This window comes from Pristiophorus japonicus, chromosome 2 (genome assembly GCF_044704955.1).
Source record: "Pristiophorus japonicus isolate sPriJap1 chromosome 2, sPriJap1.hap1, whole genome shotgun sequence".
NCBI classification, from domain to species: Eukaryota; Metazoa; Chordata; class Chondrichthyes; family Pristiophoridae; genus Pristiophorus; species Pristiophorus japonicus.
In genome coordinates, this window is record NC_091978.1 from 278,481,690 (window position 1) to 278,503,001 (window position 21,312).

Sequence of the window (21,312 nt, forward strand, 5' to 3'; positions counted from 1 at the left end):
GTACAAAAAGAAAAAGAAAATTAGCAAACAATGAAAACGGGGGACAAGCTCCAGTTTCCAGGAACTTATTGATATCCGATTAGAAGAGATTGAAATGTGACCATTATCCAGATGCACTTTAATACATTATTGACCAAAGTCACTGCTTGAAAGGTTGCATAGAAAAATGAGTAGAATATCAGAACTATTCCCAAAATCCCATATAGGAAAGCCACAAAATGAGATTCAGATATTGTAAATCAGTAAGCCTGATTATGAACAAAAATAAAATTCTCTATTAAATGCCAAGCCCAAGAGGCATTTTTTGCAATCCCACATCTCAGCCAGTAGGTGGTGGTGGCGCTTAAATGTAAATACTACAGAAATGTGAGGTGTCCAATATTCTCTTCTTTTAAAGAGAGGGTATTTTTTTAGGCTGGTCCTTGAATTCAAATCAGTACACATGATCACCACAATCTGAATATAAAGCAAAACTGATCTCAGAATAAAAAGCTAGGAATCTTTTTTATAATAAAACGCAGCTTTAATTTTTAACTATGCTCATCATTTTGGGAATATATTTGTCCTTTATAGTAATCCACATTTGCCAAAAAACACAACAATATCATACACCAGTGTTATTTCACTAAAATATCAGCATCTCATTTTTATTTTGCAATTTGTGACTTTTGTTTAAAATACACTTTCCGTAGTGGGATGATTCCATAGTGACACTGTAGGTAAACTCAATCAAAAAATCATAGAAAATGTTCTGCTAGTGGCGTGGTCAGCTACCCGTCAACACCCCATTAACCTCGGTTACTCTCACGTTACAGTAACATACTCTTGATGCTATTTAAAATTAAAAATGCAATTAAGTCTACATTAATGATTTTAAAAATCTCAATTCATGATTGCAGTTCCCATTTCAAATTGGGCAAACGTATTTCTGAACTACTTTATCTCACTGGTGAAATTACAGAACACTTAAATTTTGAGTGAATTTTACTGTTTGCTGGTAACCAGCAGAGATTGATCTTTGCTTTTTTTTTAATACACATAAAAACAAATCTTTTGTATAATAGTAAAAGAAGCTATGAAACAAGTTTAAAACTGTAATTCTAATCTTGAGCTTGGCATAGTGACCAGAAACTAGAAGAGTAAGGTCATCCAAACCCAAAAGCTGAATGACAGTACTGTAAATCCCAGGCTATGTTTCCCCTAAGCTGCGTGGCCGCGCAGCAAGTTCAGGGATGCCGCGCACTAAACATAGCAGGCCTTCCTCCGAGTGACGCGAGTGCCAGTCCCACTTCTAGTGTCTTCAGGCCCGCAGGAGCGGGCAGGTACCGGGCCTGGGAGACGTGGGTTCTGTGTTACTTATCAAAAGGACACCCAGGTGGGCCGATTGAAATTACACTTTATGCTTGACAAAATTTGAATCCCATCGCCGACACTGTCTTTCTATTGTTCGATTGTCTTGTTCTTCCAAAATCTTAATGTTGAGGTTCTGAGCCTCAATTTTTAAAATAGAACATCGCCCACCTCTTCAAGTAGGTTTCTCAGACCAATTCTCTTAAATCGGTTTTGAAATACCATGAACAAAAATGTGCCCTTGCGTTAACATGTTAGACACATTCTACGAGAGCCATCTGCGCAATGAAGTAGAAATTTCCAACAATCCATCTGAAATTATTTCCTTGTTGCTAAAATTCATAAATGATGAATTAAAGCAAGACCCTGCTGGGAGGTGAATCCAGGATCTCCGGTTTATAAGACAGGCACATTAACCAACTAAGCCAAACAGAGCCAAAACACGCTGGTGCATTTTGCCTGGTTGGTAGATATTGCAGGTCTCTCTGGTTGTGTTTATTTTGATTCCCCTATGGGTTGTTTCTGAATCCATGTGTTTGTGTTGCTTTGTGGGTGAGCGGGAGACTTGGATACCTCTGAAGGTTTCTACACCTCCATCTTTTCCCGAAATCTGTACAAACGCATAAATGACTGAATCACACACTGCGCCTGCACATTAATGCCCGCTCCTGGGGGCCTGATAACATTAGGACTGGGGGTTTCCCTCAGCATCCACGTGCACACTGGATGTCTTGTACTCTTGCTTGGAGAAGTACAATGACCTATTTCACAACTAAGGCAGGGCTCAATGAACAGCAGCACTTTACCAAACTCTTCACGATTGCTGGATAAAGAGGCCCACAGAAGGAAGAGTTGTCAATTGGAGCAGCACACCCAACCTCCACCTCAAAGCTACCTGGAGGGGCTCATTCTGGATATAGCAAGCCACCACTTTGTGGGGTCCATTGAAGGGCACGAGTAGCCATCCTGTATCTGGTTAGTACCCATCCTTGCAGCTTTGATTCCCTTCATGTATTTGTCGTAAACTCAGGTATTCTATCCATAGGCAACTTAACCAGGTATGGCAGCATCATAGCACAGCATGTGTTGGCTACCAAGACGTATTTACAAGCAATATTTTTACAGATTGCAATCAATGCTTTCCCCCCCCCCCGCATTGTGTTTCCGTAGGCACAGCTAAGCAGCATCAGCTAGCAGGGCTCAAGAGTATAGGCTCATTCATCTTGCATGATACAGCGTCAATCACAAGCAAGCAAGAGCCCAGCAATATTTGCTCTGGGGAAGATGTAGAGTTAGATTTAGAGCAGGAAGCAGTGAAGTAAACACACACAGCATGAAAGAGGGGTGCAAGTGCAAGAGCATGAAGTGGCTGGTTAGAGGATCAGCTCGAGGTCACCCTAGGGTTTTGCCTCAAGTTGATAGAATGTCTCTCTCCTCTCTGCCTGACCTGTTGTGCACATTTATTAGAACATGGCAGCCTCCAAATCTACCAGTTATAGTTAGTCCAGCACTGCACCAACACACTGAGCAGTGACTGCTGCTAACATCTGAGTGGCATTAAACGAATCCCAAACCAGTCAAAGATCAACAGCTCATGAGAGTTTAGCAGAATAGTAAAATACATAGTCAGGGAAAATGAGGGAAAACAAAACTTCAAGCTTCAGTCGGTGGATTGCAGGCCAGTAACACATAGATCATTCTGGTACAGTGCGCTTGTTTTATAACTACAGATACGGTTTATTCAGCAGGGCAAGGGCTATTTACTGTATAACTGTTCAGATTTACTGTTTATTTCAGAATAACTTGCATTTAAATTGCACCATTAACGTGAAACACACCCCAAGGTGCTTCAGAGGCATGATCAGGTGCAAAATGTACACAGAACCAAAGATGGGGATATTAGGATTGGGTGACCAAAGGCTTGATCAAGAGATGGATTTTCAGGTGATCAAGCTTGGCTTCCGTCGGTGTTGGACTTTAATGAGTCATATCACATGATGCCCAGAATGTTTATTGAAGCGAGGTACCTTCTCACCAAACCTCCAGACCTTTTATAATGGCCATTGATGGCTTGATTGTTAATTAATTTAACCTGATGTTTACAGCCAGAATTTAGAAAAGGACATAAGATGACCTCTATAATCGCAGTGTTAAATCGACCTTGCTAATGTGTTAGCATTGTTCTGGCCAATCTGCTATTAACATCTCACGTTGATCCCTTATGGTTCATCATCATCATAGGCAGTCCCTCGGAATCGAAGACTTGCTTCCACTCCTGAAGTGAGTTCTTTGGTGGCTGAACAGTCCAATACGAGAGCCAGACACTGTCACAGGTGGGACAGATAGTCATTGAGGGAAGGGGTGGGCGGGACTGGTTTGCCGCACGCTCTTTCCGCTGTCTGCGCTTGATTTCCGCATGCTCTCTGCGTTGAGACTCGAGGTGCTCAGTGCCCTCTCGGATTCACTTCCTCCACTTAAGGCGGTCTTGGGCCAGGGATTCCCAGGTGTCAGTGGGGATGTCGCACTTTATCAGGGAGGCTTTGCGGGTGTCCTTGTAGCGTGTCCGCTGCCCATCTTTGACTTGTTTGCCGTGAAGGAGCTCCGAGTAGAGCACTTGCTTTGGGAGTCTCGTGTCTGGCATGCGAAGTATTTGGCCTGTCCAGCGGAGCTGATGGAGTGTGGTCAGTGCTTCAATGTTTGGGATGTTGGCCTGGACAAGGACGCTGATGTTGGTGCATCTGTCCTCCCAGGGGATTTGTAGGATTTTGCGGAGACATCGTTGGTGGTATTTCTCCAGTGACTTGAGATGTCTGCTTTACATGGTACATGTCTCTGAGCCATAGAGGGCGGGTATTGCTGCAGCCCTGTAGACCATGAGTTTGGTGGCAGTTTTGAGGGCCTAGTCTTCAAACACTCTCTTCCTCAGGTGGCCGAAGGCTGCACTGGCGGTGGTGTTGGATCTCATCACCAATGCCTGCTCTCTTCCTGTGTCTCTACCAATCTCCAATATTAGCATATCCTAATCAAACAATGACCTCGCGATGTTATGATTAACTTTGAAGGGACAGCTGACAGAGCAATTCTAACATAAGACACATGTAAAACATAGTTTTTGTAAGAGCTGTGACCTGATGGAGATTAAGCCACTAAATGAGGTTTATAAACCCCAAAAAAGCAGCAATTTAATGATTTAAAAAAAAAAAATAAAGTGTTAGTCTGATTGTCTCATGATTTGAGACAGTGGGACAGCAATACGGCATTACTGTATATATGCTTTTACGTGATTGCTGTTATTGTTGTAAAAGTTGTTGTTGTAAACACGGACCAAAAGGAGTTTGTGGCCCGCTGAGTACAACATTTTTTTTCCCCATTGCTCCCAGGTATACACTATTCTTTATATTTTTAGCACTGTTAGTTTTACCTGTTCTCTCCTTTCTCTCTCATTTTCTGCCACTTGTGTCGTAAATCCAAACCCAGTTCAGAATCAATCTTCCAGGAAGAGGATTCCAGAGAAAGACTATTGTGCCAGTGCACAGCAGCTGAAAGAGACAGGGATTAACTTAATAAACAGAGCATCATGTCTGTAAGCACCAGATAAAACTTAATTCCGTTTGCATCCCTCATATTAGAGGTTTCTTGTTATCCTAGTCTAAGGAGTGATTATGCTTCACCATTACAGACAGTGAAATAGTGTGTCCTATTTGCAAGGGAGATGATTACAGGTGACCTACCCAATATACATCATGCAATGTTTTAACCAGAGCAATTTTGTGGGATAAGCAAATAGTACAAAAACTTTCTTTTTAAACTGTCCTTTATCTGGAGTCATTGTCTTGATTTAGAAGTATGCGGCTCACAGTCTGGCTTTGCTAAATGTTAAGTACAGCGCGGACTAGCCATGCTTCGGTTCCTGGGATGTCGCCATGAGCTATGTTTCGGTTGATGCAACGTGCTATCATTCATCGTGGTCCTTCAAATCAGCCTGCTGCCTGCGCTATATGAGCCACCCACCCTGCTCCCTCCTCTGCTGCTAACCATTTGTCTGTGTTCTGTTATATTTTGCAGAACTGGAGGCCAACCCTGACGATACAGATGATGATTCAGACAAGGATGAGCCTGAAGAGGAGAACATCGTTCAATCCCACCCTCCAGACCAAGAGCACGGGGGTGAGGGGGAAGGGATGGAGATGGCTGAAGGCCCCACTGTTTTACTGACTTTGGTGGAGGTGCAGGTGCCACCCATTGAGGTGCCAGTCCCTTCCATGGCTAGTGGTTTGAGTGTTGGTGGGACATGGTTTCCGAACATCCGAGGCTGCAAGGCCCAGTGATGTGGTGCAGCGAGGCACACCCAGGGCTCCAGTTACCGAGGCTGCGGATTCCAGTGGTGTGGATGCAGCGAGGCATACCCAGGACCCCGCCTTCCGAGGCTGCAAGCCCCAGTGGTGGGGTGCGAGCCACATCCGTGGGGAGGAGGGGGAAGGAGAGCTCGACCGCGCTCTCCTGAGGTACAGGATCTAACAGATGTGGCTCAGATGATGGCAATGAGTGGGGAGAGCATTGACCTTACGTGACCACTCCTGGACACCATCAGTGGGGTGGGTGAGGTAGCAGGACTGTCATGAGAAGTAACAGCAATCTCAAAAAATGGAACGATATCAGTGAACATCAGGGAGGGAATGTCAGATGATGCATACACGATCACTGAACATGAGGGAGGAAATATCACAGGTAGTTGAGAGTTTTGCTCAACATTAGGGAGGGAATGTTGCAGGTGGTTGATACATGAGGGATGGCATGTTGGAGTTAGCTGCTGCAATAAGGGAATATGCCCAGACCTCGAGTTTGGAGGATCAATTGCCAGATGACAGCAGCCTGCATGATTTGATCGGTCAATAACGGTGCTGGTTTGAACACGAGGGCAAAATGAGAGAAGAACATTGTATAGGCAAAACAGCCCAATAAAATGAAGTTGTGTTGGTAAGCAAGTAATTTCCCCCCCAAAAGCATTATAAATATATACTTAAAATAGGAACATCGTTCTCTTCTTACCTTTTGCTCCCAGATAACAATATACACCACACTGCAGAACCGAATCAGAATATACCTTCCACTGTTCACAAAAGAGAAAAACTAATTTAGCAGATTGCATACTTGGGAAAAAAAAAATATGCGACAGCTTTAATCTTTAAAAAGTAATAATTTAAAAGCAATGTTTCATGATTTCACTTATGGTGTTCCTTCAGCAGTATTAATAAGAGGATCGGTGAGGGTAGTTAAGGACTCACTTAACGTATGGAAAGAGACCGCGTGACCCGATACATAATTTTATAGTTAAGAGAGTAATTTTCAAAAATAACAAGGTAACAAAAGCCAGGATTTCCAATTCACTACAACAAGGCTTCAGAAACAGAGCATAGTGTATGGGGGGGGGGGGGGGGGGGGGGTAGAGAAAGAGATCGACTTTCTGGTAGCTTGGCTCAGTGGTAGTACTCACACCTCTGAGTCAGAGGGCCCAAGTTTCCACAGGATAAAAAATGGGCGCCCCTCCGAGCTGGGCGCCCGTTTTTCGCGCCTAAAACGGCGCCAGAAAAAAAAAAACGCGCTATTCTCGAGCGCTTTGCAGCTCCTTGTCTGTTTGGCGCGGCGCCCAGAGGGCGGAGCCTACACTCGCACCGATTGTAAGTGGGAGGGGGCGGGTACCAGCGGCGCAGTTTTTTTCCTGCCGGCAACGCTGCGCGTGCGCGTTGGAGCGTTCGCACACGCGCAGTGTGAAGGAAACATTGGCACTCGGCCATTTTTGTAGTTCTTTGTAGCTGTTTAATTTTTAAACATTTTTTAATAAAAGCACATTGCCATCAGCACTGAGGCTACCCTTCTCACTGTCTCCTTCCCCTCCCCACCCTCCACGGCAACAAACGGCAGTTTCCTCCCCCTCCCTCCCCTCCACGGCAACAAACCGCTGTCTCCTTCCCCTCCCTCCTCTCCGCGGCGGCAACAAACCGCTGTCTCCTTTCCTTCCCCTCCCTCCCCTCCGCGGCAACAAACCGCTGTCTCCTTTCCTTCCCCTCCCTCCCCTCCGCGGCAACAAACGGCGGTTTCCTCCCGCGGGAATGAACGATGGCTGAAGCACTTTCACACAGGTAGGAAGATGGTTTATTTAATCTTTTCTTTGTTTATAAATGTTTATTCAGGTTGGATTTATTTGTAGAAGTATAAATAAGGATTTATTGTAGAATTTAATGAGTTCCCTTCACCCCCCATCTCGTTCTGGACGTCTAATTTGTAACCTGCGCCTGATTTTTTAATGTGTAGAACAGGTTTTTTCAGTTCTACAAAAATCTTCACTTGCTCCATTCTAAGTTAGTTTGGAGTACGTTTTCACTGTGGAAACTTTCAAATCAGGCGTCAGTGGCCGGACACGCCCCCTTTTGAAGAAAAAATTCTGTTCCAAAGTAGAACTGTTCTACCTGACTAGAACTGCAGAAAAAAAAATGTGGAGAATTGCGATTTCTAAGATAGTCCGTTCTCCACCAGTTGCTCCTAAAAATCAGGTGCAAATCATGTGGAAACTTGGGCTCAGAGGGTTGTGGATTCAAATCCATTTTCCAGACTTGAGTGGATAAGCTAGGTTTACCCTTCACTGCAGGACTGAGCGAAGTGCTGCACTGTCGAAGGTGCCATCTTTTGGATGAGATGTTAAACCAAGATCCTTGCTGCCTGTTCAGGTGGGCCGAAAGGATCCATGGCACTATAAAGAAAAGCAGGGAAGATCTCCCAATGATCTGGTCAATACTTATCCCCCAACCAATGCTACCAAAACAGCTCGTCATTTATATCACTACTGTTTGCTGTATGCAAATTAGCTGCTGTGTTGGTCTACAGAACAGTGACTACACTTCAAAAAGTAATTAATTGGCTGTGAAGTGCTTTGGAACATCCTGAGGATGTGATAAGGCAATATTGCAAGTTATTTCTTCCAAAGGTAAATTCAAGAAATGCAGTATTAGTCAGTGATGTCCAAATAATATATCCTGGAACTTCAAATAACACTTGTAGAAAAGTGATGAAGGAAGATGAACACTGGCTGAGCAAGAAAGTGATTAGCTGTGATAAAATAGAGTCTCGGGGGGAGGGACCAAACAAAACACACAGCTAGAACGGTAAATTCACCACTTCCATGATCCTAGATCAAGTGGAGTGCAGGTTGGAGAATCAGAGTTGCATTCTCGTCGATCTCTCTCTGATCTGGACTATTTCGCGTGCTCAATTCCGAGTGCATGGGATTGTTGAAATTAAACGTGTATACCTGTATTATGTTTTGTTCCTAATTCCTGTTAAATTAGAAGATTCTGATGTATTTGGTTCAATTTCCAAATGGCTTGTGTTTATCACAGCTGCCATCCAATGCTCACTACTACTACAGTCCAAGCAATCAAGAGTATTAAAATTTCTTGGTGTGCGATCACACTGAAAGCATGCAGGTACAGCAGGCAGTAAAGAAGGCAAATGGCATGTTGGCCTTCATAGCGAGTGGATTTGAGCATAGGAGCAGGGTGGTCTTACTGCAGTTGTACAGGGCCTTGGTGAGGCCACATCTGGAATATTGTGTACAGTTTTGGTCTCCTAATCTGAGGAAGGACATTCTTGCTATTGAGGGAGTGCAGCGAAGGTTCACCAGACTGATTTCCGGGATGGCAGGACTGACATATGAAGACAGACTGGATCAACTAGGCTTATTTTCACTGGAATTTGGAAGAATGAGAGGAGATTTCATAGAAACATAAAATTCTGATGGGATTGGACAGGTTAGATGCAGGAAGAATGTTCCCGATGTTGGGATAGTCCAGAACCAGGGGTCACAGTCTAAGGGTAAGGGGTAAGCCATTTAAGGACTGAGATGAGGAGAAACTTCTTCACTCAGAGAATTGTGAACCTGTGGAATTCTCTACCACAGAAAGTTGCCGAGGCCAATTCATTAGATATATACAAAAGGGAGCTAGATGTGGCCCTTACAGCTACTCCTGCACCTATTTTCTATGTTTCTATGAATGGAGAGCTCTTGCCCATGCTGCTAAATTTCTATCCAGGCAATTCTTTTCTTGTTTGGCAACACCCTATGTTCTACTGCTTTAATCCCATAAAATCCTGCAATAGCATTTCTTCCAGATATGCAAGTTTTGACAAATAAACAGATGTTCAAAATAAAATGTTTCTTGTTTAAAAAGGGACATTGTGACAGTATTGCATAGATGCCTCTTGGACTACTACAGTTTTCCCCCTCAACATTTGTTTAGCAAACCCTATTTTCAAACATTGTCTTCATTGTGTTGAGGGATGTTGGCACTGGAGCGTAGCGCATAGTCCAATTTAGACATCCAATGCAGACACCAAGTTTCACTGGATACCTGAGCAGTTAGCTGCAGAGTAAAACTCCTCCTGCTTTGCCCCAATATTGTCCCTCAGTTCCAACCTCTGCCATCTTACTGCATCAGTATGACAATTTTCCATTTTCTGGAATAGGCCAGCCTGTGGCAGGAGAATGAGCTTGCCAAGTTAGCAGCTTTGCACTATTTGATCCGTGCCCAAAGAATTGGATTGAGAGTGGCCAAACTCATTGATGTAGGAGTGTTAGCCTGGGAAACGTTTTAAATTCAAGTATACCACAACAATAAAGAATGTGTTCCTTTATCTTAATGGTGTGCTTTGAACAAAATGCAGAAAGTACAGCTGCATTATTTTTCAGGATAAACTTTAAATGAAAAGCTATTCTGATTTATACATGATAAAATCTGTAATATAAGCATGCTACAAATTGTCATTCGGATTAAATGATTTACAGATGGTCAAACGTTGAATATGTACCTGCATGTGAATTGAGCCGAGCTGTAAAGGGAGCTTAAATGTTAATCCTTCCCCGGTTACTATTAGCAGGTGCGTGTTTAAGGTTACAGGTGTTCTCCCAGCTTTAAACTGTAGTGATAAGACGTGCCAGCAACCTGGGAAGAGTGTCACTGGACCAGTAAAATTTTGAATCTGAAAAATATTAAATACCTGATGAGTTGACAGCAACACATTTATATTTCACATCACTAGCCTGATATTTTGTTAGCTTTAATATTGTTTGTAACTTTTTGTTTTGCTGTAAAAAAAAAACACATTTTTCATACTTTTCCAAAAAGAGTGACCTTGAAATTGTTCCATGCAGCACCTGTATTTTGGGCACTACTTGATTATCAAGGTCCCAACGTGGTGTGTGGGAAGTGTGCGTACATTTCTGGTCAGGCGTGTGCCACCTACCGTATTGGACAAGGACAAAAAATGTGTCCTTTATTCAAGCCTGAAACAAGCATTAGGACCCTTGCATATACAAATAAGGGGCCCAATGCTTATTTGAGGCCTCCTCTCCAAGATTGATTTGCCCCAGACAGCCAGTGCCATAGGGAAACCAGGCCGAGGAATTGCCTGCTGGGCTCTACCAGGATAAGTAACTTAATTGATTATGGAGCCAGGAGAAGTGCTCCTCCCAACACCACATTAAAAAGGAACTGATAGCCGCCACCAAGCCCCACCTCCATTGCAGCTGCTCCTGGCCTCTCACCACCTCGAACCCCCGACCCTGGGACTCACTTCCCTGAGGGTTGCTGCAACGTTAGCAGCAGACCGATCTTGCACTCCTCTTCACTAATGGGTTATCACCTCGCTGAATTGAAATGAGGCCTAAGGCCCAATACTGAAGGAGCCTTGGGCCTCACCATTCAGGTGCAGGGAATGTGCTCAAGCAAAATTGCATGTACCCAAATGTTCAAATCCTTTCTTTAGACTCCCAGCAACATTCTAAAGAAGGTAGGCTGTAAATTCAATACCGTGTCACATGTACAGCACATCTGCTCAACAATCACTATTCTGAAGAACAATGCAGCTACATTCACATCAAATGAATTTTAGCACCTTCAGCAGTTTACACAGAAATCAGAAAATTAAAGCAACTTTACTGTCAACAAGTGTGCTGCTTCATCAAGTACATAAACATTGCTTATCAGGACTTTGAACTTGAAGTGATTTGTAAACCAGACTGTCCAGAATTCTGATCCGTGCCCTGGCTTGACTTGAAATGTGCTTGAAAAGTCATCTCCAAGGTTTCTAAATGAAGTAGAAAGACAGTAAATATCAGGAGAGAATTTTACAGTACAGGAGGCGGCCATTTGACCCATCAGAGCAGTCCCGGCTCTAAGCTATCCAATTAACAATTAATCCCGTTCACTTATTTACAAATATTTATCCACTCCCTTTTGAAAGGCATTATGTATTTTGCTTACACCACAGTTTCTGGCAGGATATCCCATGTACTAACCACCCTCTGTCTTAAAACCTTTTACCAAACCTCTTCCTTTGTGACCATATTTAATTCTTTGCCCTCTAGTTACCGATTTGCCAACTGGTGGCAATAGTTGTTTTTCCCCTACTTACCTCATAGAACCTCTTCATGATATTGAACGTGTGTTATATCTCCTTTTAACTTTTGCTGTTTTAATGATAATAGCTCTAATTTCTCTAAACTTTGCTCATAATACAAGCCTCTAATCCCTGGTATCACTTTAGTGAACCCCTTCTGCAACCTCTCTAGGGCCTTGCGATCTGGACAAATTGAAGACAAAATCTGGAAAATCAGGATCTGGCTAGAAATTGTTATATCTCAATATTCAACACCAGTGGGATTACAAAAGGCTATTTTACATGTACAATATGGAAACAATGCCAATTTGTGAAATTTCATGACCCTGAACTGCCTGAAATTTCCAATATGGATGGTAGCTTCTTAGGAATTCCCTCCCTAAACCTCTCCACCGATCTCTCCTCTGTTAAGATGCTCCTTAAAACCTAGCTCTTTACCAAGCTTTTGGTCACCTGTCCTAATGTCTCCTACTTGGCTCGGTGTCAATATTTTGTCCAATTACACTCCTGTGAAGCATCTTAGGATGTTTTACTACATTAAAGGCACTATATAAATACAAGTTGTTGTGGTTAAGCATACTCCAAAGTAGTTTCAGACTTCGTGAACATGAAATCAGAATTTGTGCGTAATAATCATCAAACCTTGTTTCATAAAATTTAAGGAATACTACCCTTTAATAGACTTATCATCTGGCAGTTATCTGAAAAATGCACACCTATGATCAAGTTTTTCGAGAAGTCTGATTATTGGGCTTTACGAGAGTACTCCCTTCACTAAAATAAAAGGAGCTGGGAAGAGCTTATGAGCAGGAAACGTCACATCACACTGGGATATGGCTATGGAAACAGGATTTCCAAGTTTGCAGAGGATACTAAAAGTGAAGGCAGAGTAAAGAATGAGAAATTATTCAATCAATGCAAAAGGATTTTGATTCTTTTCAGAAAATATGGCAAAGAAACACTTGGATTTATATAGCGCCTTTCACGACCTCAGGATGTCCCAAAGCACTTTACAGCTAAATTAAGTACTTTTGAAGTGTAGTCACTGTTGTAATGTAGGTCAATTTGTTCTCAGCAAACTCCCACAAGCAGCAATGGGATAATGATTAGATAGTCTGTTTTTGTGATATTGATTGAGGGATAAATATTGGCCAGGACACTGGGGATAACAAAATCTTTTACGTCCACCTGAGAGGGCAGACAAGGCCTCGGTTTAACGTCTCATCTGAAAGACGGCAAATGCAAGTCAATGAGACTAACAGTTTTCAAATGTTTCAAAGGGGGGGGGGTGGGGGAGGGGGAAGGAATGTCCTGCAAAATTCCTAAAATCTCATGCCAACAGGATTTTCTGAGAGAAGCATAAAATTGACCATACCGCCAGCCCCTTTCACACTAGCCCCCCACTCCCCCAAAGAACCTCTAGTTCAATATTACTCATAGGTTAATCTTGTAACCCAAGAAATACTTTAGAATATAACCCCGTGAACCTAGAGTAAATAATGCCACTTTAAAAAACTTATGATTTACAAAACCATGACAAGCTATTGAACTAAAAATTGTATGCATTAAATTGGGTTTCAGTTTCAAATTTAAACCATGTATTATATGACAGAAATCAATAGACAAGAGATTTGAACATTTCACTGCTCAGTGAACTCACCCTTCTGTTAGCTGCAGTGTAGGAGATGCTTTCAGTGCTAAGCTGCCTTTTACTACATACATCATCTCACCCGAACAATTTTCCACATCAACAGGCATAGGAGTTGCTGAAAAATAAAGTGCGAGCATTCGTCAAGAGTACTAAATGTTTACATCTTACATATATACAGAATCCACAGCTTAAACTCCATAAGGCATAAGATTTGAACCAACATATTATGAAATCTGCTGCTTTAAGTAGCACTTTAGTTTATGACAACCTTCAAACCACGAGTGAGAATTATGCTTTGTTGTGAGTGATCTTTCGACATTTTCTTTTTAAAAAGATAAAAATAGCCAGTTTCAACCACCTCCCCATCCCAGCCCATCTACCCCATAAACACTAGAGATTACATAGCTTTGCCAGGAAATTTACATTTAATGGCCATTTCAGTCAGTGCCTAAGCATTAAAATACATACCTTTACAAATAATAGAAGCAACCTTTGTCAAATTGGTCACAGATGTCTCCAGCAGCATTGGATCAAATTCAACAGTAACTGTGTCAGCTCTTGACAGAAGATGAATATTCTGTAAGGGATTAAAAAAATCATGTCCATTTAAGGTTTGTACTTGACAGGTATCGTAAGTATAGCCAGCGGGCAAGTATATATGATTTACGAGAATTAACTAACTTCAGGAGCTAACGAGCAAAACTATAGTGTGGGCACAGGTGCAATACCGCATCATTACAGAGCTGAAATCTTTAGAAAGTAATTTACCACAGTTGGGATATTCAGACAGTAACAATTAGCTAATTTATAGTAGTAAATGGGAGTTGTAACAACATATAACTGGGCTTCTGTTTTCCACAGCACACACTTCCATAAAACCCGATTCAAAATAAATTCTACCGTTGCAAAGCAAACTGGGTTTTCCTATTAGACAATATAAACTACAGCTTGAAAATTAAGTAAAACTTGAATATTGCCATTACAAAAGTATTTCTAAAAACGTACCTGAATATATAAAGATTTGCTCCCTGAATGCAAAAAGTACACAATATTTATTCGTTCACCTGCAAAAAAGGAAAATAAAAGTTACTACAAAGTACTTTAGAAGACTTACATTGACAGAAGCATCTTGTGCCTGAGAAAATCTCCAAGCGCTTCATAGAATTATTTTTGAGATGCAGTGAGTTTTTATAAGCACTGAAAATTATATATAAAGGTAACGCTTAAATGTCAAAGGCTAAATCTTGTAAAATTTGGCTATAGAAGTGACTAACTTTTATTTTAATATTCAAGTTAGAATGACCATGGCATATGTACTGCAACAAAATTTATATTAGAAGAAAAAAAATCTTCAACTACTTCACGTAAAATTTATTGTATGTGGGCTGCAGCTTTCTTGGATAGGGACGTGGAGGGAGGCAGGGAAAGACAGGCAAGATAAACAAACTCACCTGAGGTACTTTCTTTGATAACTGGCATATAAAGTACAAAAATATTTTCTAATAAATAGCTCTCTATTTTTTCAAATTCATTATAGCATTCTTCTGTGTTGAGAGAGAGCTTGACGTACAATACAAGCTTTTTATTCCTCAACAAGCAATATTTCTGTAACAAACAGTAAAGGCTTAAATCAGTGAAAAGTAATCTACGATTTCAAAATATCAAAACATAAACACATAAGATTTATTAGTTACCACAAGGTCAAACAAATGGAGAAGACAAGATAGGGAGTTAGCATAATGTTCAAAACATGCAAATTTAATATTCAGCCAATTAGTATCAACTCAAAGCAACTTGCTCCTACAAATGCAAACCCTTCTTGGAGAATTTCGATTTGGTGTTTAATAGAATTCACACAACAGCCGAGACCGTAAACAATTATTTTGCTTCGGTCTTAACAGTGGAAGACACAAAACCATGCCAAAAATTGCTGGTCACAGGAATGTGGAAAGGGAGGACCTTGAGATAATCACTATCACTAGGGGGGTAGTGCTGGACAGGCTAATGGGACTCAAGGTAGACAAGTCCCCTGGTCCTGATGAAATGCATCCCAGGGTATTAAAAGAGATGGCGGAAGTTATAGCAGATGCAGTCGTTATAATCTACCAAAATTCTCTGAACTCTGGGGAGGTACCAGCAGATTGGAAAGCAGCTAATGTAATGCCTCTGTTTAAAAAAGGGGGCAGACAAAAGGCAGGTAACTATAGGCCGGTTAGTTTAACATCTGTAGTGGGGAAAATGCTTGAAACTATTAAGAAATAGCGGGACATCTAAATAGGAATAGTGCAATCAAGCAGACGCAACATGGATTCATGAAGGGGAATCATGTTTAACTAATTTACTGGAATTCTTTTGAGGATATAACGAGCATGGTGGATAGAGGTGTACCGATGGATGTGGTGTATTTAGATTTCCAAAAGGCATTCGATAAGATGCCACACAAAAGGTTACTGCAGAAGATAAAGGTACGCGGAGTCAGACGAAATGTATTAGCATGGATCGAGAATTGGCTGGTTAACAGAAAGCAGAGAGTCGGGATAAATGGGTCCTTTTCGGGTTGGAAATCGGTGGTTAGTGGTGTGCCACAGGGATCGGTGCTGGGACCACAACTGTTTACAATATACATAGATGACCTGGAAGAGGGGACAGAGTGTAGTGTAACAAAATTTGCAGATGACACTAAGATTAGTGGAAAAGCAGGTTGTGTAGAGGACAGAGAGGCTGCAAAGAGATTTAGATAAGTTAAGCGAATGGGCTAAGGTTTGGCAGATGGAATACAATGTCGGAAAATGTGAGGTCATCCACCTTGGGAAAAAAAAACAGTAAAAGGGAATATTATTTGAATGGAGAGAAATTACAACATGCTGCGGTGCAGAGGGACCTGGGGGTCCTTGTGCATGAATCACAAAAAGTTAGTTTGCAGGTGCAGCAGGTAATCAGGAAGGCGAATGGAATGTTGGCCTTCATTGCGAGAGGGATGGAGTACAAAAGCAGGGAGGTCCTGCTGCAACTGTACAGGGTATTGATGAGGCCGCACCTGGAGTACTGCGTGCAGTTTTGGTCACCTTACTTAAGGAAGGATATACTAGCTTTGGAGGGGGTACAGAGACGATTCACTAGGCTGATATGGAGATGAGGGGGTTACCTTATGATGATAGATTGAGTAGACTGGGTCTTTACTCGGAGTTCAGAAGGATGAGGGGTGATCTTATAGAAACATTTAAAATAATGAAAGGGATAGACAAGATAGAGGCAGAGAGGTTGTTTCCACTGGTCGGGGAGACTAGAACTAGGGGGCACAGCCTCAAAATACGGGGGAGCCAATTTAAAACTAAGTTGAGATGGAATTTCTTCTCCAAGAGGGTTGTGAATCTGTGGAATTCTCTGCCCAAGGAAGCAGTTGAGGCTAGCTCATTGAATGTATTCAAATCACAGATAGATAGAATTTTAACCAATAAGGGAATTAAGGGTTATGGGGAGCGGGCGGGTAAGTGGAGCCGAGTCCACGGCCAGATCAGCCATGATCTTGTTGAGTGGCGGAGAAGGCTCGAGGGGCTAGATGGCCTACTCAGCTTCCTAATTCTTATGTTATGTTCTTATAACTTACAATCTCAGGGATGGACTTCAGGATAAATTCTTGATGTAAACTGGAAACTGTCAAAACAGTACTAATGAAAACTTCGCAAGTTAAATTTGCTGACCTGCACAAGTGCCTGCAGTGTATGCTAAAGGGGATACATTCTCCACTCTTTCTCTCCCAGTGTCCATGTGCCAGCTCTGACTTGGTGAACAGCAATGGCTGCCCTGCACGACACTAAGCAAATTATATTGTTGCGCGGTGGCGGAGGAAGAGGGGGCGGTTTCCGAGCCTTTCACCAAGTCAGGAAATCCTAAGCCATAACATTCCCTCAGTATCTTGCAGCAGAAGTAGTCACAGTAATCTACCTAGGTAGACCCAGGTGGTCAGTGGACAGAAGGAATTTCCCAACACAAATAATAGTGGGAAGGAAGGGAATTTCTAATTATCACCCGAGCGAGGATCTTGAAGCAAAAGTACAGGTCAGCATAACATGTAAAAAAAAGTATATAATTCTATAAAAACCTAAATACATAGTAAAAGACAGACAAATGTAAAATCGATTTTAGTAAAGCAATAGCATCTCAGGACAAAATGTAAATGACCTAAAATTAGACATATCACATTGGTCAACATATTAATGTTCCATTAAATAATTTCATTTTGCTCTTTATTCTAAACGGATCAACACCTCCCCAAAATAGCAGACAAAGTAATGTCAAACACATGAAGCATTTGTCTGCTAATAATGGAAATATGTACATTTAGTAACACCCCCCCATCGCTTGGGTGGCATCTCTCCTCCGCCCCCCCCCCGCCCCCCCATCATTTGGGTGGTCTCCTCTCTCTCTCTCTCTCGGCATCTCCCAGTAATGTATCCCATCACTTGGGTGGTATCTTCCAGGTGAGTATCTTTCCCCACACACTAGATACATGAATACATAAATAAAATCAAACAAATTGGATGCAGGGATGCTAGGCAATAATAATACTAATGAAGCACTGCCATTTGTCCATCTTTTATTTTGCATACCAGAGGAATTCTTCCCCTCTCCTTTGTTTCAGTAATGTCAGAATTAGATCATAGCAGCTACACTGACTGTGTGAACACAATGAGCCGCAACACTATGATCAGTGCCCGATGCAAGAGCTGCATATTTAGATTTTACAGATGCTATATATGTGTTTGAGCTCCCACCAAAGCTCCTCTCACCTCCAAGGGTATGATCTGAAGCTATGTTGCTGGGAGACATCAGGTGAAGATTAAATTTCTCCAAGGGGAGGTGGTGGTGAAGGGAGAAGAACAAAATTGAGAGAGATTGAATGGGGAGCCTCCAGCCAGCAGCTAATTTGCACAAAGCAAGGTCCCACAAACAGGAATATGAATGACCAGTTAATGTTTTTGGTAGTGTTGGTTGAGGGAGGAATGTTCGCCAGGGCAACAAGAGCACTCCCTGTTCTTTTTTGAAAAAATGACATGGGATCCTTTACATCCTACTGAATTCTGCGTCTCATCTAAAAGATAGCAGCTCCTGCATGTCCAGAGTGATGCACTGAAATGTCAGCCTAGATTATGTGCTCAGGTGCTAAACCCAAAATCTTGTGACTGAGATGAGTGTTACTAACTGAGCCAAACTAACACTTCACAGGGTGATGGATGGGGGAAAGGAGAAAATAAAAAAAGCAAATTGTTCAGGCAATTTATTATGTAATCTTTTACTACATGATCTACCACTTTGCGCATCCAGGGTTGAATTAAACCAGTTCAGCGTTCAAGGCAATGAAAAATAGAAAGAAAAAAATCTTGCAATTAAAATACATTAGTGAAATTAACCACCATTTCAACATGGAGATCAATTTTGTTTTATTGATTGACCATTCCACCCAAACCAAAATCCAACCACACAATTTATATTAAACATACATCACATAATGACATTACTTGTACTCAGGTCTTCCTTACCTGGAAATCTTTATAGCTCTGTAAAGGTAGAGCAAGTTCAAAACTCAGTTCTGATGGAGTGCAATTTGACTTTTTCTAAGCAAGCAAACAGATAAATGTGAAAACTTGGCAAGAACACTTTCTTCTATAGCACACAATTTTTAGTACAGCCTTAATGATGGTGATCTACAGTAAAAGTGTTTAGCAAACATACTGTCATCAATTTTGCAATTTTCCTTCGAGTTAACATTATCCCATCTTCAGTCTGCCTGACCTGAATGCCTCTGCTATGGAGATGGGTGGATGGCTCTATTTTAGTTTTGATGCACTAACCAATCTAGCCTACTAACATTTGCACAACTGCTATTACTCAGCTTTGTGAAGGAGAAAGAAAAGTCACTGAGCGGCTGCAGGACATTGAGGGGGGTGGGTTAACAGCCAGCGGTCGTGGTCCATATCGGTACCAATGACAGGTAGAAAGAAAGACGAGGTCCTGAAGGCAGATTTTAGGGAGCTAGGAAAGAGATTAATGAGCAGGACCTCAAAAAGTAGTATTCTCCAGATTATGCCCAGTGACACGCACAAGTGAGTACAGAAATAGAAGGATAAAGCAGATGAATGTGTGGGTAGAGAGATGGTGCAGGTGGGAGAGCTTTAGATTCCGGAGGCTTTGGGACTAGTTATGGGGGAGGTGTGACCTGTACAATCCGGATCAGCTGCACCTCAACAGGGCCGGGACCAATATCCTCCCAGGGAGATTTACTAGTGCTATCCGGGAGGGTTTAAACTAGCTGGGAACCCGAGCATAGATTCAGAAGGGAGAAAAGCAAAGTTGGAAATGGAAGGCAGTAAACTGGAAAGTGAGTTTGGAAGGCTATAAAACAGACAAAGGAGTTTGGCAGTGCTTAAATGGTATATAATGGTGTCAATTTATTTTTTTGTCTTGTAACACTTCTATGAAGCGCCTTGGGACGTTTAAAGTCGCTATATAAATACAAGTTGTTGTTGCTGTTGTATACATCAATGCAAGAAGTCTAGTTAATAAGGCAGATGAGCCGAGGACACAGATTGACATGTGGAAGTATAATACAGGAATCACAGCTATTACTTAAACATGGCTGAAAGAGCAGGAATGGCAGCTCAACAATCCTAGTTGCAGGGTTTTCAGACAAGAGAGGGATTTTTAAAAAAGGGGGAGGGGCTGCAATATTAGTTAAAGAAATAATTACAGCTGTGAGGTTGGAGGGATCAAATGAGGCCATACGGGTTTAACTGAAGGACAAAAAAGGGGCAATTACACTGCTGGGAATGTACTATAGACCCCCAAATAGTCAGAGGGAGATAGAAGAGCAAATATGTAGGCAAATAACTGCAAAAACAATAGGGCAGTAATGGTAGGGGATTTCAACTACGCCAACATTAACTGGGATAGAATCGGTGTAAAAAAGGTAAGTAATTCAGGATTCTTAAAATGCTTCAACTTTTTTAGCCACTACATAGCAAGCTAACAAGAGGGGGCAGGTCTAGACTTAGTTTTAGGGAATGAAGCTGGGCAAGTGGAAGTATCAGTGGGAGAATGTTTTATTGGTAGCGATCATAATTCAGTTAGATTTAGCATAGTTAAAGAAAAGGATAAAGATAGACCAGGAGTAAAATTTCGATTAGGGAAAGGCCAATTGTACAAACAGAGATGTGATTTAGCAAAAATGGACTGGAAACAGCTACTGGAAGGTAAATCAGTGTCAGGAGTGGGCGGCAATAAAGGAGGCAATAGTGAAGGTTCAGAGCAAATATGTTCCCACAAAGGAAAAGGGAGAGTCTCATAAATCTAGAGCCCCATGGATGTCTAGGGACATACAGGGTAGAATAAGGCAAAAAAAAGGGAAGTTTGTGTCAGATACTGAGAGCTAAATACTGCAGAAAGCCAAGAGGAATATAGCAAGTACAGAGGTGAAATTAAAAAGGAAATTAGGAAAGCAGAGGCATGAAAAAATATTGGCAAGTAAAATCAAAGAATGAAGAACAAGAGGATAACTAAAGAGTAGGACCTATTAGAGACCACAACATAACCTGTGTGTGGAGGAGGAAGACACAAGTATGGTTCTTAATGAATACTTTACATCTGTCTTCACAAAAGAGAGGGACGATGCAGACAGTGTAGTTGAGGAGGAATGTGAAATATTAGATGAGATAAACAGAGAGGAAGTATTAAGGAGTTTACCATCTTCAAAAGTAGATAAATCTCCAAGCCTGGATGTAATGTATTCCAGGCTGTTAAGAGAAGCAAGGGAGGAAAGAGAGGTTCTGACCATCATTTTTTAATCCTCTCTGGCTACAGGT

The 21,312-nt window shown here is 41.8% G+C and overlaps 1 protein-coding gene across 2 annotated transcripts in view; it reads right to left on the reverse strand.

Moving 5' to 3' along the window:
* tmem131l (transmembrane 131 like) overlaps positions 1-21,312 on the reverse strand; it is a 221,938-nt gene that overhangs the window by 78,281 nt on the left and 122,345 nt on the right. For both annotated transcript variants that reach the window (XM_070871423.1, XM_070871424.1), the window contains exons 8-16: positions 18,994-19,068; positions 14,905-15,058; positions 14,459-14,517; positions 13,922-14,030; positions 13,463-13,568; positions 11,343-11,490; positions 10,213-10,383; positions 6,400-6,460; positions 4,772-4,889 (exon numbers count right to left, since the gene is read on the reverse strand). In XM_070871423.1, coding sequence (XP_070727524.1) covers positions 4,772-4,889; positions 6,400-6,460; positions 10,213-10,383; positions 11,343-11,490; positions 13,463-13,568; positions 13,922-14,030; positions 14,459-14,517; positions 14,905-15,058; positions 18,994-19,068 — 1,001 coding nt within the window. The remainder of the gene's footprint in view (positions 1-4,771; positions 4,890-6,399; positions 6,461-10,212; positions 10,384-11,342; positions 11,491-13,462; positions 13,569-13,921; positions 14,031-14,458; positions 14,518-14,904; positions 15,059-18,993; positions 19,069-21,312) is intronic.